Raw genomic sequence first — 19,804 nt, 5'->3', positions numbered from 1 at the left:
TCCAACTTTGTGGCAACAGTTTGGGAAGGCCCTTTCCTGTTTCCACATGACAATGCCCCCGTGCACAATGCAAGGTCCATACAGATATGGTTTGTTGAGATTGGAACTTTTGGGATGGATTGGAACGACCGACTGCCAGGCCTAATCGCCCAACAGAGTTTCCCGACCTCACTAATGCTCTTGTGGCTGAATGGAAGTAAGTCCCCACAGCAATGTTCCTAGTGGAAATCCTTCCCGGAAGAGTGGAGGTTGTTATAGCAGCAAAGGGGGGACCAACTCCATATTAATGCCCCTGATTTTGGAATGAGATGGTCGACGAACAGGTGTCCACATACTTTTGGTAATGTGGTGTAACATAGTAAATGTATGTCCGGGACACTCAAATGAGTGGGATATGTTACGTTTGATATGGTTACATAAGACAGATGGTTACTTAAAGCAACAAACGAAAGTAAAATGGATGGGTCGGCGTATAATGTGAATGTTTAGCAACCCAAAGGTTGCGAGTTTGAATCTCATCACAGAAAACTTTATCATTTTAGCTAATTAGCAACTTTTCAACTACTTACTACTTTTTAGCTACTTTGTAACTACTTAGCTAACCCTTCCCCTAACCCTAACCCTTACCGTAACCCTGTGAGTTAACCCTTCCCCTAACCCTAACCTCAACCATTTACCCTTTAACCTAACTTCTATGCCACCTAACTAGAATTCGTAAAATATCGTACGTTTTGTAAATTCATAACATATCATACAAAATGGGTGATGGACATCCACAAATGAATACATCCCACACGAAAAGTAAACATATCATTCAAGATAGATGGATTAACGTACAGCATAACACGAAATGCTCTGAGACCAGGTCGGTGGTCTGTACCTAACCCTCAGAGATGAGACCACAGATACTCCATATCACAGAAAAGCAGACAGCTGGATGACACCACATTATTTCCCATGACATTACCCCCCCCCCCCCCCCCCCCCCCCCACCAACTAACATCTATTCAGCAGCTCATCCATCCGATCCTTTAAGATAATGTTGTTCAAGCCCAAACGAAACAGAATCATTTAAAGTGGTAATTTGAGGTAAGGTTTCCATCCGTTCTGTGTAAACTGCTCTGGCGGCTGTGTAAGCACCCTCATGCTTCTCCCCCCCCCCCCCCCCCACACACTCTGCTCTTTGTACTCTCCTCTCCTCCCTCTCCTCCCTCGCTCTCTGCCCACCTCTCCCTGTTTGTTTTTTGAAGAAACACTTTCTGTTGTGGTTTGGGTTGTGTGGCGTTGCAGCGGGCGGCAGAGCAGCCTGATCACTAGAAGTAGACTTGGATTTTGGATGTTTGAAAAGGTCCTGGGAACGTCAATACTTGCCTACCTCGGTGCTCACTAAAAAATTAAAGTAAGAATTGCCCAACACTGGGCGTGAACTCGCTTAGACCACTGTGCAGCCGCTTCACAATGCTCTATCAAGCCATGAGAATACTTGCAAATAGCAAGTCGTTTTTTTTGTCATTTTTGTTTTGTTTTAAGCCTTCCCCAAACCATAGCCCTAACCTTAACCAATCTTAATTAATGCCTTAACTGTTAACCTTTGAGTTGTTTCAGTTTGAACCCTGTAACCATGCAGAATTAACGTAGAAGAAACACACTGCATTTATACTGAATTTATCCACTGAATTTCAAAGGGAAAGTATGAGCTCTTGTTGGGCAGAGATCCTTCAGTGCTGCTCGAAGCCCAGGGCTCAGGGCTTGGAGAGGGGAGTGGACTGAGAGAAGGCTGACACTGAAACCCTGTCTCCTTTATGTCAACACTCTCCCCAACACCACACAATGGGGTTAATCACTCCAACAAGAGGGAGGTAATTCATGCTAATTAGAACCATTAATCATTAGACCTGTTGCTGCATGGTCACTCCCTTTGTATAGCTGTGTGTGTGTGGCTGGGTGGGGGGGGGGGTTGTTAAGTAGTTGTTACAATACACAAGTGAGTGAATGAGAGGGAGAGTGAGAGACTTTCCAGGGTTTTTTCCTGCTTAGGTTTGATGGCATTCATGCATCCAGGTTAAGCATTGAGAGGAAAATAAAGCTTTCTGTCACGTTATAAAAACTGTCAGAGAGGCCTGTGGGAAGTTTGGTCCAGGTGCACAACGTACCGCTGAACACTGGTCCTCTCTTTAACTTAACCAGAGAGGCCGGTGGGACTCATTCAAGACCAGTGACGTGCGGGGATGTCGGTGGACACAGGCTATTATCAAAGGCAGATTTACTCACAAATAAACCTTGATAAAGCCCAAGTTCACCATGCAACAGATAGCGCCAACAACCAGAGTGACAATTTTCACCAAATGTAAATACCAATGTAGCCAAGACACACAAGCGTTAGCTTTGAATTTCTCCGATGGCGGAAATACGTTTTATTTCCTTACTGTGAAATGCTTACTTTATACAAGCCCTTCTTAACCAACAACGCAGTTCGAAGAAAATATTTACTATCTACTAAATTTAAAAAAAGTTACGCAATAAAATAACAGTAACGAGGCTATGTACAGGGGGTACAGTTACCGAGTCAATGTGCAGGGGGTAGAGGTTAGTCAAGGTAATTGAGGTAATATGTACATGTAAGTAGGGGTAAAGTGACTATGCATAGATAATAAACAGCGAGTAGCAGCAGTGTAAAAAAACAAGGGGTGCGGATCACTGCAAATAGTCCGGGTAGCCATTTGATGAACTGTTCAATAGTCTTATGGCTTAGGGGTTAAGGAGCCATTTGGACGTAGACTTGGTACTCCGGTACTGTTTGCAGTGCGTTAGCAGAGAGAACAGTCTATGACTTGCGAAGTTGGAGTTTTTGGCCATTTTTAGGGCCTTCCTCTGACACCGACTGGTATAGAGGTTCTGGATTGCAGGAAGCTTGACCCCAGTGATGTACTGGGCCGTACGCACGACCCTCTGTAGCGCCTTGTGGTTGGATGCCGAGCAGTTGCCATACCAGGCGATAATGCAATCAGTCAGGATGCTCTCGATGGTGCAGCTGTAGAACTTTTTTGAGGAGCTGAGGACCCATGACAAATCTTTTCAGTCTCCTGAGGGGAATAGGCATTGTAGTGCCCTCTTCACGACTGTCTTGGTGTGATTGGACCATGACAGTTTGTTGGTCATGTGGACACCAAGGAACTTAGAGCTCTCGACCTGCTCCACTATAACCCCAGTGATGTGAATGGGGGCGTACTCTTTTGTCTTGATCACGTTGAGGGAGAGGTTGTTGTCCTGGTACCACACTGCCAGGTCTCTGGCTGTCTCATGATTGTCGGTGATCAGGCCTACCACCGTTGTGTAGTTGGCAAACTTAATGACGGTGTTGGAGTCGTGGGTCGCCACGCAGTCGTGGGTTAACTGAATAGTTTGCAACACAAACAGATTAACAATTCTTCCAATGCACACACACACACACACACACACACACACACACACACACACACACACACACACACACACACACACACACACACACACACACACACACACACACACACACACACACACACACACACACACACACACAATACAATTATTATTATGTGAAATATTATTACACACACATAATAAAAACAAGTTCTCACAGTGTCACTGCAGAATTGGACATTCATCCATGTTCTCCAAATGTTAATTTTCGAAGTTGCTCCAAATGTCAAATTTCAAAGTTAACGGTTAGGTTTAGGCACTCATTCCGAATGGTTAAGGTTATGGTTAAGGTTTGGGAAAGGGTTAAAACATAAAGTTTAGGCACTCATTCCGAATGGTTAAGGTAGGCGTAAGGTTTGGGAAAGGGTTAAAACTTTACGTTTAGGCACTCATTCCGAATGGTTAAGGTAAGTGTTAAGGTTTGGGAAAGGGTTAAACACAAAAATAAAAAAAGCAGTGTCCACGACTGGGATCGAACACGCAACCTTCTGATCCAGACTCATGGCCCATCCACATCACCCTAGCAAAACCCAAGCCAACTTGATGGTAATATCGCTCACTGTTGCCCCTAGTGGACGGTTTTGGAGGCATTTTCCGACGCCCACAGGACAAATTGAATGACCTGGCTGCATGATAAAGAAGATTCTACTGAAATTTCCATATCAACAATTGAAATGACGGAAAAATGCCGTTCCAAACGTCAAAAAAGCTCTAAAACAAAATTCTATCTTGATAAATCAAATGCATCAAAGGGATGTTCTGTATTCTCAGCTTCATTCAACAGTAGCATAACCGGCAAATTGCAAAGGAAATGCATTTAGGCTTCCCTTTACTTGCAAATTAAGTCCATTTGTCTTTCCTTCAGGGTGAACTCTCAGTGACAGCATTGTGGAAGACACAGCAGACCCCTTGTCATTGATGTAATTCTGCATGCAAACAGCAGGCCCACTTTCATATGGAAGGCGCATCCCCAATGTCTCATTTTATTCCATTTTCAAACTGACACAAAAAGACACACACACAATCGATTCGAATGGCTAGAAAGGAAGGAATGAATACTGTGGCACTTATCCTGAGGCTTTAATGCAGTTTTAGCACATTTGGAGAATTCTAGCATAAAAACCACAAGAATCATATTTTTATTTTTTATTTGAATAACACAGGGTAAGCACTGCCTACCCTGCCTACCCTGCCTGCACGTCACTGACTCAGACTGCACATTTAAACCCATGGATACACACTGAAACGCACGTTTACATGTCCGCACCCAACATTCAAATCACATATAAACCAGCTCAGCACATTTCCGAGTCCTTCCACTCTCACTTATTGGCTCTTTGAGTAATGAAAAAAAACAACAACAATAAGCTAATTAAGTAAGCTACACTAAAAAGTCATGGAGAACCAGTGAGTAATACACAGTCAATGAAGAGACTTGGCCTCTCCTCAGGCAGTGAAGCACAGTGATTAAATAATTGAGTGAGAGACAGAGATGTCGTGATTCTTCTGGGTCTAGGATGACTGCTGGATGTAGAAGTCACTTGCCTCAGTCTCCTCTGTCTCTCTGCCAGATGACGCTCTCTCTCTCTCTCTCTCTCTCTCTCTCTCTCTCTCTCTCTCTCTCTCTCTCTCTCTCTCTCTCTCCGCCTCCCACTCGCTCTGTCTCTGCCAAACTAACCCTGAATCAGATGACCATCCTACCCATGCTAGATTACGGATCGGCGGGTAAGGATGCTCTGGAGTGGCTAGATGTTCTTTACCGTTTGGCGATCAGATTTTCCACCAATGCTCCTTATAGGATATATCACTGCACACTATAGTCCTCTGTAAACAGGTCATCTCTGTATACCCAGCGCAGGACTCACTGGTTGATGCCTCTTAGTCCTCACTCACCCCTATCTGAGATACCTACTGCAAACCTCATCCTCCACATACAGCACCCGTTCTGCCAGTCACATTCCGGTATAATGTCTCCAAAGCACACACATCCCTGGGTCGCTCCTCTTTTCAGTTCGCTGCAGTTAGCGACTGGAACAATCTGCAAAAAAAACACTCAAACGAAAGTTTTATCTCCATTTCTACATTCAAAGACTCGATCACACTGACACGTGTGGCTGCTTCACGTGATGTATTGTTGTCTCTACCATGTTTGTGCTGCTACCATGTTGTCATGTTGTGTTGCTACCATGTTGTGTTGCTACCATGTTGTGTTGTTGTCATGTTGTGTTGCTACCGTGTTGTGTTGTCAAGTTGTGCTGCCGCCATGCTACATACAGTATGTTGTCGTCTTAGGTCTCTCTTCATGTTGTTGTGGTGTCTTTTTTGTCGTGGGGTGTGTTTTGTCCTACTTTTTTATTTATTTTTATCTCAGCCCCTATGGAGGCGTTTTGCCTCTTGGTAGGCCATCATTGTCAAGAAGAATTTGTTCAGATAAAGGATAAATACAAATCAAGGTGCAATAAAGATCCTTCATGATGTAGTTAGCTTTCTCTTAGGATCACTGAAATAAGCACTTACTGTCCTATTTTAACCAGTGTGGCAAATCAGCTGTAGAATTGTAAAAACGTTTAGAAGAGGTACAGTGCCTTGCGAAAGTATTCTCGCCCCCTTGAACTTTGCGACCTTTTGCCACATTTCAGGCTTCAAACATAAAGATATAAAACGGTATTTTTTTGTGAAGAATCAACAACAAGTGGGACACAATCATGAAGTGGAACGACACTTCCAACAAGACAATGATCCAAAACATAAAGCAAAATCTACAATGGAATGGTTCAAAAATAAACATATCCAGGTGTTAGAATGGCCAAGTCAAAGTCCAGACCTGAATCCAATCGAGAATCTGTGGAAAGAACTGAAAACTGCTGTTCACAAATGCTCTCCATCCAACCTCACTGAGCTCGAGCTGTTTTGCAAGGAGGAATGGGAAAAAATGTCAGTCTCTCGATGTGCAAAACTGATAGAGACATACCCCAAGCGACTTATAGCTGTAATCGCAGCAAAAGGTGGCGCTACAAGGTATTAACTTAAGGGGGCTTAATAATTTTGCACGCCCAATTTTTCCGTTTTTGATTTGTTAAAAAAGTTTGAAATATCCAATAAATGTCGTTCCACTTCAGGAATGTGTCCCACTTGTTGTTGATTCTTCACAAAAAAATACAGTTTTATATCTTTATGTTTGAAGCCTGAAATGTGGCAAAAGGTCGCAAAGTTCAAGGGGGCCGAATACTTTCGCAAGGCACTGTATGTGGGGGGGGGGGGGGGGGGGCTTTCCTGTTACACGCTGGTGCACTGTTTGCCCCCCCGAGTGTGCCCCATAATTGTTCTCAGGTGGGGGGGGCATGAGGTACTCACCTGCATGTTAATCTAAGCCCCTCTGTAACCCTGCGGAAATGAGTCCTCAATTAGGCCTGCTGGTCCTAGGACCCCACGGACCCCACGGACCCCCCGGCCCATGAGTACATACATACATACATACCGATCCCTGCTCTACTAACAAGCAGAGTAAGGGACACAGAAGGGGGCTAATGGGTTCCCAGTTTGAGTAATACATGTGTTTATAACTGCATTCTGTGTGTGTGTGTGTGTGTGTGTGTGTGTGTGTGTGTGTGTGTGTGTGTGTGTGTGTGTGTGTGTGTGTGTGTGTGTGTGTGTGTGTGTGTGTGTGTGTGTATGTGTGTATGTGCGTGTGTCCGTGCATGTGTGTGCACGCGCTCGTTGCTGTATGTCGCATGGGCATGAACATTCCAAGCTGGGAAAAGTTGGGTTCAGCGGTGACAGCAGGGTCATTGTGATATTTCTATGAAGAATGTGAGTCATAATGTTTGGATGGTTGCTCCACTACCCCCCTTCCCGTCCTTTCCCACAGCAGCCCCTCCTGGAGAATGTCAGGGAGCCAGTAATATGAACGGTTACGGGGCAGTGGTGGGATGTAAGGTGTTGGGGGACATGACAGTACAGATTTGTTTGTAGATAATGGGGAGAGGTGAGTCAAAAGGGACTCACAGTTCCTCACAGTACAGTCAACAGTCAACCTCTCTTCTGTTAACAGTGTTGGGGAGTAGTGACCTACATATAATTCAACTAGTGATTTAACTACATTTTGCAGTAGCTCAGTGGTAGTTGAACTACATTCAAACCTAGGTAGGTATTTTCAGTGGTTAATTACTTTTTTTTTGTTGCCATGTAGCAGTGTAGCTAAACATGGGTGAAGTAGGTAAGAATTTATTTTCCTTTTCGGCAACTTCAGTAAACTATTTTCTTCTTAAGGGTAGATGTAGTGTAGTTTGACTTCTTCCAAGTGTGAAGTCACTGGGTGTGTCTGAGTGGTAAAGGCTAAAGCAACCACCTGCAGACGAAAGTCGAGGAGTGAAGTCGGAGAACGTGCATCTGCGACAGCCGAAACTTGGACACTAATGTGGTTTTCCAACAGGCACTGCCGTTGTTTATATACATATATTTTTTAAATCGTAACGGTGAAAAAAAAACACGTCCCCAACCCCTATATCACACAATCACAAACTCAAATCTTATGTGTGTACATTGTACACTCAATTAGTAAGAGAGAGCCTCAAACATCACATTCATTTGTATATATCCACTGTATATCCACTGGTTTCAGTCATGTATTTGGTCACGCCCGCGTGATTCAAAAAAAAAGAAGAAGGATTGGTTGACAACAAAAGCCTCCCACAACGCAAGCTATGGCTGCAGAATGAAGTCGGTGGAGTGAAACTGCAGGAACTTGCAGTCAACTTCATGATTTTTGATCACATGATTTTTGTAAAGTTCATGCAGTCTGACAATTTTTTTCCCCATAATGCAACACAGTGAAGGGCGGTGACTTGTCAAACGTGATCGGCTGGAACTGGCCTGGTAGCTTGATAAACTATATTTCCAGGGTACATTCCCCAACTCTCTGTAAATACAGTGACGCCACCCTGTGTACGAAATAGGAATGTCATCCTTGTTGCCCATTAACATAAGGCAGCAAGCCTGAAGACCATAGACTGCGTTTACACAGGCAGCCCAATTCTGATGTTTTTCCCACTAATTGGTCTTTTGACCAATCACATTAGATCTTTTCACATCATTTACTTTTCAGCGCAGATCTGATTCCACAAAAAAAAAAACACTAAGTGAAAAAAATATAAGAAATGGGCTGCCTGTGTGAATGCAGCCATCGCTGTGCTGTAATACTCAGTAGTGTATAAAACAGTAGATGTCAAGCTATGCAATATGACAATAAACTACTCAGACGTAAAGTAACTGGGCACTTTATTGTGTTAATCAAAAACAATCCGGCACAACAATCCACAAAGAACTCTGGAAGTAATACAGTGCACCATGTCAACTTTGGCCTCTGAACTTTGAACTGTTTCTACAGATTACCTCTCCTCCTAAGCCAATATGTAAAGAGCTCTCCTTTCCTCCAAACACACACACACACACACACACACACACACACACACACACACACACACACACACACACACACACACACACACACACACACACACACACACACACACACACACACACACACACACACACACACAGTTGGGGTGCGTAATATAGCATGGAATAGAAAGGATCAGCGGTTGGAGGGCAGCGTGAAGAACGATGATGCTAATTGGACAACCGAATCAACATTTACCTAGTGTTTTTTTGAATGATGATAGCTTTTGCAGAACGTGTATGGTACAACTGCAAGGGCTCCAATCAACCGGTAAGGCTGTAGTTTAGCGTGACAGCTTGATTTCAATCTAAAAGCAACATCCCCGCATTCACAGTAAACACTGCATTTGTCACCTCAATTGGAAATCGCCTTTAGGTTTCTGTCGCGCATTCTGTAACGCTTCATCGATACAGATTGAATAGAGCCCCAAGTCTCGACATGAAAAGAAAAATATCCACCACAACATATTAGCTTATTTTGTGCACATGAATACATAGGATAACCATATTGAGCATATTGAACACAAGACCCTCTCGCCTCTCAAAGGGCGTCTCCCAAATGGCACTCTATTCCCTATATAGTGCACTACTTTTGACCAGGACCCTATGGGCCCTGAGTGCCATTCAGATAGGCAGCCAAAGTGTCCATTGTGCACCGTCTAGTCCCTAACCTTGGTCATGCAATTGGAGAGCACAAAACTACAGCCCACCTAACTTATTGGCCTCAGTCGTTCAAAAGTTAATAATTACACCTTTATTAAGCAGCTATGAATAAAAGGCGGGATTCCTCACATCTGTACGCTCTCACAGACTTCACTGGTAAAAGGAGAAACATTTAAAGCACGTTTTTATTATAAGAAGCCGACAACAGACTGTATTGAATCGTACCGTAGAAAGTCAACGGACCAGGCCTATACACGGAAAGGAAACTAGGTGGCGATCTACTCACACCATTTCACCGAGGACAAATGTGTTTCGCTGAACTGAAGGCATCAAAGACATGCTGTGAAATTGACACTCAGAGATGGGCCTACAGACACAGCACAGGAGGGAGGGACGTTTATTTACGCACGCACGCACGCACGCACGCACGCACACACACAGCTACTGATAATTTACCTAGGCAAACAGTGTAAGCCTAAAAGAACCATGTATGTACCATTTGGAATTTAAAAAAAAATCGAGATGTTTTCTTTTCACATATAAATATCATGCTTTTTGCCCAAAGTTGGGACGTCGTATTCAAAGCCCACTATTGTTTGGCCAAGTCATCATTGATGTTGTGCAGCCTGTCACTTGAACCATCTCAACCATCTCCCCCCATGTAAATGTGTCAGCACACAACACAAGTCATCCGAGTCAGAAAATACACACAGATCATTTAAATAAATGACTAAATAAAACACAAAAATGTTTTCTTGTCAGCCCATAAACATACAGGTAGAACATCGCCCACTTCCTCTACCTTGTCAGCCCATAAACATACAGGTAGAACATCGCCCACTTCCTCTACCTTGTCAGCCCATAAACATACAGGTAGAACATCGCCCACTTCCTCTACCTTGTCAGCCCATAAACATACAGGTAGAACATCGCCCACTTCCTCTACCTTGTCAGCCCATAAACATACAGGTAGAACATCGCCCACTTCCTCTACCTTGTCAGCCCATAAACATACAGGTAGAACATCGCCCACTTCCTCTACCTTGTCAGCCCATAAACATACAGGTAGAACATCGCCCACTTCCTCTACCTTGTCACCCCATAAACATACAGGTAGAACATCGCCCACTTCCTCTACCTTGTCACCCCATAAACATACAGGTAGAACATCGCCCACTTCCTCTACCTTGTCACCCCATAAACATACAGGTAGAACATCGCCCACTTCCTCTACCTTGTCACCCCATAAACATACAGGTAGAACATCGCCCACTTCCTCTACCTTGTCAGCCATTTTGTAAAATAGAATCACAATGGAACCATTGTGTTGATCCTGTACACTCTCTCTCTCTCTCTCTCTCTGCTTCAGAATCTCACCTCATTGTAACAGCTCTCTCTATACCCTGGAATGACAGTAGTGCTTTCTCCTATCTGTAGTGGTTTGGACCAAAGATAATCATATCAAAGACTGCATCTGTCACAAAGCACACATCTACGTGATGCTCTCTTTGCAAAACACATGAAATGTGATTATACCTAAGTTGATCAATGTGCGTTTGGAGGTCTGCGGAGCCCATTGTTTTTGTCCCATCTCACAATTTGTAGTCCGTGTCATCAAAGGTACTGTCATCTCGGGTTGTAAACGTGTATCACAGGAGGCTGCTGAGGGGAGGACGGCTCATAAACACGGCCGGAAACGGAGCAAATGAAATGGCGTCAAACGGCGTCAATTGGAAACCATGTGTTTGATACCGTTCCACTGATTCCACTCCAGTCATTACCACGAGCCCGTCCTCCCTATTTAAGGTGCCACCAACCTCCTGTGGTGTGTATGTGTGTCTTTTTCCATTCGGATATTCCGGTTACGAGCCAGTTGTAATTCCAGTTGAGAGATTGAGTGACATACACTGAGCCATCTTTTAACTTGGGGACTCTGTTCAGTCTATTCTGTAGAGGTGAGGTCTCCATCAGAAGTTCTCCAGGAGAGTACACCCAAAGGGATTGAGAGCTGGGACAGAGAATTAAGATAGGGGGAATAATAAGGGGCGATACAAGCTAATCGGGGGTCAGGGGTCAGGGCAGAGTGAAGCATCATGGGGCAGTAGCTAGTGGGGTGTCGGAAGATAAATATTCACAAAGAAGGAGGTGCTGTGTATGTGTTGACACCCTCCAGAAGTCCTTGGTCTCTATCAGTCTCTGTCTCTCACTTTTCCTCTTCCCTCTCTTCCCTCTCTTCCCTCTCTCGCCACCCTCAGTCTCTCTCCTTCTTTCTCTCCTCTCTCTCTGTTGTCACTCCCCTGCGCTGCGTGGTGCTCGTGGGGAGGGTTTCCCGTCGTGGGTTCGGCGGTTCCTCCCCTTGCGGATGTCCTGCAGATGCTTCCACTTCTTGTTAGGGGGCCGGACCACGGGACCGATGGGCGGGGCCTGTTTGTCGGGAGAAGACGGGAAGCTCTTGTCCGATTGGGCGCTCTTGCGCGCCCACACCTGCTCACAGATCTGATCCACGGTGCTGAGGTTCGGGTGGTCCACCAGCTGCATGAAGTCCCGGTACCACAGCTTCTGATTGGTGGAAGGTGGGCCGCCGCCTCCGCTGCGGGGGTCCAATCGAAGGAGAGGGTCGGCGGGCGGGGAGGAAGAGGAGGAGGAGGGTACTACCTCCAGGGTGATGCCCAGTAGTGTTTGGGTGAAGCCGTGCTCCATGGCGTGGCACTGGTAGAGGCCCACGTCCCGCTTCAGTACCCTCCTCACCAACAGCCCCCGCTCTGTCTGCAGCACACGGTCATCCAGACGCGGCTGGATGACATCACACACAGACAGAAACACACACAGCAGAGTATTAGAGCTTGAAACAGTCAATGTGAACCAAAAATCCTTTGAATACTGTTGAAAACAGTATGTCTTTTCACTGTGATTTTGCCTTTTACCTCTTCCTTGGCGTTGTGGGGTTGTTTCTGGAAGGTCCAGGTCACTCTGGCCTGCAGTGATTTGGGGATACACTCCAGGAAGGTGCTGCTCCCTTCCACCCCGAACAGCCTCCTCTCTGCCACCCGGTGCTTGTGGTGGTCTACAGTGGGCGATACACACCATCAGATAACGTGAGCTAATGTGAGATTACAATTGTATATTTATTTTACAGTCTACAGTCTCCAACATATTATTCCAAGCAGTAAAAAAGTGTAAGGCAATCACCATGTGATTGTGTGCCGTTTTGTCTCTTGTCACAGCCAAACTCTGAGATAATCCCACTGACCTTTCCCTGTCTTGCGCAACACCCTCACCGAGCACAATATGACATAATTGTGTGGAATCATCACGTCATGCCGTTCATCTAATACGGGCCAAAGAGAGAATATGGCACAGAATCACACTAATCACCCTGCCCTCTCTGGGTGGGAGCATGGGAGAGAGAGTTAGCTCCTTGGCACAGTGTTTCCCGAATCCTAACTTGAAATCCGAGTGCGTAACAAAAAAAAGTTTGTCTAGTCTCCCATTGATATCAGCAGGATTTATGAGTCTGAGTTCAGAGCTCAGTTTGTGAGTCCTGAGTTCAGACTTTAGTGCAGAGTGAAAGAGTCTTACCTCCTGAACACAGGGTGTTGGGGTCTCCATTCCTCACGTCCTGACGACGGAAACGCCTGGAGAACAAGGACAGATATGTCGGTCTGATCGCTTGGGATGATAGTGACTAGGGTTCTACCAGGAACCAAAAAGGTTTCTCCTATGGGGACAGCTGAAAAAACACTTTAGGAACCTTTTTTTTCTAAGAGTGCAGTCAGCTGGGGTTTGTATGAGTAGGGTTTGGGGTTTGTATGAGTAGGGTTTGGGGTGTTTAGATTTGGCTGGTTATAGCGGATCAGGTTTGGTGAGTTTACAGTTTTAAAGGTGGTGGAGGAAGCTGGTTATGGTTCAACAGTTGGATAACTAGTGTGTTAACTGTTTGGTGTTGGGTAGGTAGCATGCTGGGTCGTATGTTTGAGTTTGTGTATTTGTTTACCTCTTGGTGTTGGGTAGGTAGCGGGTGCAGGAGGTGCCGTCCCAGGCGCAGTAGGGGTCTCTGGCCAGGCAGCACTCAGCACAGGCCTTCCCATAGATACTGCAGCGATGCAGAGGAACCTGGGCCAGACCTGTGTCTGAGCCCACATAAAGCTGTTGCTGTGGACAGAGAGAGAGCGGAGAAATGTTAGTGGCCCACAGTCAAATGACTTGATATTAAACATCTTGTGATTACATTATTAGAGAGCTGGTCACATGTTAGATGATACGTTAGGGTTTAAGAGACTCTTACCCGTTTTGAGGATATCTGCATGTTGATGACGGATGAGGCATCCTGTAGAGCAGAATAAACGGTTAAGAATCACACTTTTAAATAGAAACGTAAACATAGACTTGCATGTCTTTAAATATACACATGCTAGCCAGAGGAGGCTGGTGGGAGGGGTTATTGGAGGACAGGCTCCGTGTCAAGGCTGGAATGGAATAAGTGGAAGAATATCAAACACGTGGAAACCACGTTCGACTGCGCTAAATTTATTCCATTCCAACCACAATGAGTCCTCCTCTTGCTCCTCCCACCAGCCTCCTCTGACGCCAGCAGAACAATGGATGGGGCCCCCTCACCTTGAACACCTCTAGCTCCTCCAGTAGCAGGTCCTCCATGTTGTTCCAGCTCTCTTTCGGTACAGAGATCACTTTCAGCACCGTCCCTTTGTCTGCGACACACCCACACAGAGTTTCAGACTGGATCCCACAATCCATCCATATTCAATATACACTCTGCTCAGTAATATACATTCTATTTAGTATAACACATAGAATCCTAGGGTCAAGAGTACCATGTGGATGGCATGAATGACCCTGGGTGCCAGTCTGTTCCTGCTGTTTGGCTCGACAATGACAGCAAATGGAGTTGTCGAGAGCACAAGCAGATCTGGGACCAGGCTAAGCATGAATCTTCACGGCCACCTGTAAGAGTAAGGTGGTTACCTGTGCCAATGAACATGACATCATAATGCCCGTCTGCGGCGCCCACCCGGTCCACAGCGATCTGGGTGAAGCTGTAGTCTACGTTGGTCCTCAGGAAGACGGGCCGGCGGTTCAGGGGGTACACGGGGTTAAACATGAGAGGGTGGTGACGGGCAAACTGGATCACGTCGTCAGGGAAACCCTTGGTGGACTCGAAGCTGCCGAATGTCTTGCTGGGGCACTAAGGGGTCACACAGGGTAACAGTACAGAGAGGTTATTATGAGGTTATTATAAGATTATTATGAGATAAGACGGGTCACATGGGCTCAGCCCAGGGTTTAACATCGGCCACACAGAGCTATCACAATGGCGATTGTTAGTATAGTTAATGAGCTAAACTACTGATGTTAAAATGTCCTATTCAGTAAATTCCTACTGAACTGATGTAGGCTACGTACCATGCCAGGGCGTGGGTAGGGGACTTTGCCCTGGAAGGGGACCCACTGGTAGTTTGGACCCTCTTTGTGGGCGAAGGGCCCCAAGAAGGCCCTGCGGATGTCATTCATGGTGTAGATACACACGGCTGATCCCTTGAATACACTGCTGCTGGGAGGCAGGGGACGCACAGTTAGAGACATAGCCTACTATAAAACACACAATCACAGTCAGGAACACAAACACACACACACATGCACTAGCACTCATATGCACACACAAGCACAAGAGCACACAATAACTCAATCCATCCCCTGGTTTGAACTCTGACCTGGAGGTAGAGAAGACAGTGTAGACCAGAGGGTTCTTCCTGTCCTTGGTCTGCAGCAGGAACACATCCCCTGTGGGAGGAACACCGGTCAGAGGGTAGAGGTCAAAGGTCAGAGAAACACAAACATAACCCCCCGGCTCTATCCATTTAGCTTAGATGAATCTTCATTGGTTGAATCCCGTGCTCTGGTGGGGCCTGGAGCGACAGCTAGGATCAGATAACGCACTCGGAGTGTAGCGGCTACTTACGGAGCTCGTCAAAGTACGTGTCACTGCCGTCACTGCCCGGCACAGAACAGATGAGACGAGTCTTCAAGAACGTGGTCCACTTGTTGACCAGACTACGCTGGCCACCCATATCATTCTGCAACAACATTATAGACCAAAGTTCAAAGGTAAATATTCCGGTGATACTAAATCATTGCCGTACATACTTAAACATCAAGTGCCATTGAGACAGCATAGCGTATGTGTACGCCAGAGCCTAAGGAAAAGGTTACGAGTGTATGGCTATAGTATTAGCTACGTTACAACGCCAAACTTTAAGCTACGGCGTAATACAGGCACAGCGTAATCTGAGCGGCGTTCTCACCCTGCAGAGCTGTCCGATACGGGAGTAGGTGGACTTCCCCAGGCCCTGAGCCTCCACCGCCGTCTCCCGGAAGAAGAAGAAGATCTTATCATCGTCTGGGTTCTCACTCTCCGGCACCCAGAACGAACCCACAAACTTAGGCTCTGGTGGGGAAGGACATAGCGAGGGTTATAGCTCAAAGAATTGTATTAGGCACTTACCGTGCATTCGGAACGTTTTCAGACCCCTTGGCTTTTTCCACATTTTGCTACGTTACAGCCTTGTTCTGAAATGGATTAAATCGTTCCCCCCCCCGTCATCAATCTACACACGATACCCCATAATGACAAAACAAAAGAGGTTTTTGGAAATTGTTGCAAATAAAAACAGTTACAGCCTCGAGTCTTCTTTGGTATGACGCTACAAGTTTCTCCCATTCTTCCCTGCAGTTTCTCCCATTCTTCCCTGCAGTTTCTCCCATTCTTCCCTGCAGTTTCTCCCATTCTTCCCTGCAATTTCTCCCATTCTTCCCTGCAGTTTCTCCCATTCTTCCCTGCAGTTTCTCCCATTCTTCCCTGCAGCTTCTCCCATTCTTCCCTGCAGCTTCTCCCATTCTTCCCTGCAGTTTCTCCCATTCTTCCCTGCAGCTTCTCCCATTCTTCCCTGCAGTTTCTCCCATTCTTCCCTGCAGCTTCTCCCATTCTTCCCTGCAGTTTCTCCCATTCTTCCCTGCAGTTTCTCCCATTCTTCCCTGCAGTTTCTCCCATTCTTCCCTGCAGATCCTCTCAAGCTCTGTCAGGTTGGACGAGGAGGGTCGCTGCACAGCTATTTTCAGGTCTCTCCAGAGATGATCAATCGGGTACAAGTCCGGACTCTGGCTGGGCCACTCAAGGACATTCAGAGACTTGTCCCAAAGCCACTCCTGCGTTGTCTTGGCTGTGTTCGTAGGGTCGTTGTCCTGTTGGAAGGTGAACCTACGCCTCAGTCTGAGGTCCTGAGCGCTCTGGAGCAGGTTTTCATCAAGGATCTATTTGTACTTTGCTCCGTTCATCTTTCCCTTGGTCCCTGCCTCTGAAAAACGTCTTCACAGCATGATGCTGCCACAACCACCATGCTTCACTGTAGGGATGGTGCCAGGTTTCCTCCAGATGTGACGCTTGGTATTCAGGACAAAGAGGTCTTGGTTTCATCAGACCAGAGAATCTTGTTTCTTTTACAGAGGAGTGGCTTCCGTCTGGCCACTCTACCATAAAGGCCTGATTGGTGGAGTGCTGCAGAGATGCTTGTCCTTCTGGAAGGTTTTCCCATCTCCACAGAGGAACTCTAGAACTTCAGAGCTGTCTCTGAGCTCTATGGACAATTCCTTCGACCTCATGGATTGTTTTTTGCTCTGACATGCGCTGTCAACTGTGGGACAGTATGTAGACAGTTGTGTGCCGATCCAAATCATGTCCAATCAATTTCATTGACTACAGGTGGACTCCAATCAAGTTGTAGAAACATCTCAAGGAGGATCAATGGAAACAGGATGCACCTGAGCTCAATTTCGAGTCGTATAGGAAAGGGTCTGAATACTTTCCAAGTGCGCCGTACACGAGGCATTATACAGTATGTGTGTCTCATAGAAAATGTTACCGCATGTTACAGACATGGGCCGAGATATGCTGACAAATGTGCTCTCATAGGAATTTTCCGAAAAGTATTCGCGACACTAACTTACATAGGTACACACACACACTGTGACATACAGTTCACACACACTCTCTTTCTCTTTCAGTAATAATGTCGGGGTGCGTCACTTGGCATGGAATAGAAAGGATCAGCAATTGGAGGGCAGTGTGAAGAACGATGATGCTAATTGGACAAACAGATCAACATTTCAGAACGTTTTTATGCTGATAGTTTTTGCACACACACACACACACACACACACACACACACACACACACACACACACACACACACACACACACACACACACACACACACACACACACACACACACACACACACACTCACCGTTGAGCCAGCGTGAGTCGTGTTGTTCGGTGCGAATGGAGGGTCGTCCCCCCAGACTGCGGAAGATGGTGAAGTCTCTTCCCATGAGGTCAGTGGCCACGCCCGCATACAGCTCGTCACCTTGGAGACGGGAGGAGAGGACGACAACATGAGGTTGCTATGGACAACATGAAGTTGCTATGCTACCTGTGTAAGTGACTGCAGTGCCATTTAGAACCACCAAAGGGACCTCTGATCTAGGATCAGATTAACCTGGCTACTTCCCATTCTAAACCGTTAGGAGGAGGAAAAGGATTTGACCCTCTAACAGCAACTTCCACCGACTCCGTCGGAGAGGGGGACTGAGGGGCTGGGCTCACCTATCAGCACCGAGGCTGCAGGGTGACGGGGGTCGTATGGACTCTTCCCTTTCCCATCCTCCATTTTGGACGGGTCGATCCTGAACACGTGGTCCTGGAGGCGAGAGAGAAAGGGGGGGGGGCAGTGTGTAGGAGGAGATGGGGTTACAGGGCAGAGTACAGCCGTAGACACACAGTTTGAGCTCAGATAGCTGCTCCTACATGGTCTCTACTGTGTGGATGAAACAAAGAGAGCCAGGGAATAGTAGGAGGGCAGATGAGCTGGAGGTGTGTGTGTGTGTGTCTCTTACCTCCATCTTCTGTCCCACCTCTACGAAGGCGCAGGTGGGATGGAAGGCTCCGGTTCCACATGTGTACAGGTGAGTGCGGTTGTAGTGGTGGACCATCTTCACGTAGTTCACACAGTCTGTCTGCAATACGAACACATCCAAACACAGCGGTTTAGCAATGTCCCTTCTCCCGTCAGCTACCAGCATCCCCTCGTTAAACCTTGACGTTACACCTTCACAACACATTCAACGACAGGCATTCTTCACGTATCGTACACTGTCTGCCTGTACAAACATGATTGGGTTCTCTCCTCCTGTCTCCACCACATTGTTTTTGTGTGCCCTCCTCCCTATCCTCAGATCCACTTTCGCCTTTCTGTCTGACATCAACTGTCCCCTTCTTGGTTGTATTACATAGTGATCCTGGTCATCAGTGGACCATGGTTAGTTATAACTGAGTGGCTTCCTGGCAGCCCAGATGAAAGAGGAGAGGGAGAGGAAAGAAGAGAAGAGATGAGAGAGGAGATGAGGAGAGAAGAGGAGAGAAGAGGAAATGAGAAAGGAGAAGAGAGGAAGAAGAGAGGAGAGAAGAGAAGAGAAGAGAAGAGAAGAGAAGAGAAGAGAAGAGAAGAGAAGAGAAGAGAAGAGGGGAGAGGAGAGGAGAGGAGAGAAGAGAAGAGAAGAGAAGAGAAGAGAAGAGAAGAGAAGAGAAGAGAAGAGAAGAGAAGAGAAGAGAAGAGAAGAGAAGAGAAGAGAAGAGAAGAGAAGAGAAGAGAAGAGAGGAGAGGAGAGGAGCAAGGTAGGGGAATGGCGAGCAGACCTAAGAAGAAGCAGAAGGGAGCAGCTGAGAGGGGAACCTGGGCACAGTGACTACCCCTCACGGTGACTACCCCTGACGGTGACTACCCCTCATGGTGACTACCCCTCACGGTGACTACCCCTCACAGCAACGACTCCTGAGGGTGACTACCCCTCACAGTGACGACTCCTGACAGTGACTATCCCACACGGCGACTATCCCTCATGGTGACTACCCCTCACAGTGACTACCCCTGACGGTGACTACCCCTCATGGTGACAACCCCTGATGGTGACTACCCCTCACGGTGACAACCCCTGATGGTGACTACACCTCACGGTGACTACCCCTGACTGTGACTATCCCTCACGGTGACTATCCCTCACGGTGACTACCCCTGACGGTGACTACCCCTCACGGGGACAACCCCTGACGGTGACTACCCCTCACGGGGACAACCCCTGACGGTGACTACCC

The 19,804-nt window shown here is 46.6% G+C and overlaps 1 protein-coding gene across 2 annotated transcripts in view; it reads right to left on the bottom strand.

The window, feature by feature from the left end:
* Positions 1–8,723: 8,723 nt before the first annotated feature.
* Positions 8,724–19,804, bottom strand: part of LOC109907830 (semaphorin-3B) — a 71,797-nt gene continuing 60,716 nt past the window's right edge. Inside the window, exons 5-19 of one of the 2 annotated variants that reach the window (XR_004203655.1) lie at positions 18,550–18,669; positions 18,260–18,353; positions 17,901–18,020; positions 15,903–16,045; positions 15,560–15,674; positions 15,312–15,381; positions 15,004–15,148; positions 14,566–14,785; positions 14,200–14,291; positions 13,868–13,909; positions 13,577–13,734; positions 13,162–13,217; positions 12,507–12,646; positions 10,865–12,375; positions 8,724–10,816 (exon numbers count right to left, since the gene is read on the bottom strand). Coding sequence is in view for 1 of the 2 variants with exons in the window: in XM_020506063.2 (XP_020361652.1) it covers positions 11,872–12,375; positions 12,507–12,646; positions 13,162–13,217; positions 13,577–13,734; positions 13,868–13,909; positions 14,200–14,291; positions 14,566–14,785; positions 15,004–15,148; positions 15,312–15,381; positions 15,560–15,674; positions 15,903–16,045; positions 17,901–18,020; positions 18,260–18,353; positions 18,550–18,669 (2,019 nt within the window). In the remaining variant the exon portion in view is untranslated. Of the gene's footprint in view, positions 12,376–12,506; positions 12,647–13,161; positions 13,218–13,576; positions 13,735–13,867; positions 13,910–14,199; positions 14,292–14,565; positions 14,786–15,003; positions 15,149–15,311; positions 15,382–15,559; positions 15,675–15,902; positions 16,046–17,900; positions 18,021–18,259; positions 18,354–18,549; positions 18,670–19,804 lie in introns of both variants that reach the window. The other variant, XM_020506063.2, reaches the window with a different exon arrangement.

This window comes from Oncorhynchus kisutch, linkage group LG17 (genome assembly GCF_002021735.2).
Source record: "Oncorhynchus kisutch isolate 150728-3 linkage group LG17, Okis_V2, whole genome shotgun sequence".
Taxonomy (NCBI): Eukaryota; Metazoa; Chordata; class Actinopteri; order Salmoniformes; family Salmonidae; genus Oncorhynchus; species Oncorhynchus kisutch.
Note: the sequence above shows the minus strand (reverse complement) of the source record. Positions and strands in the feature narration are given on the sequence as shown.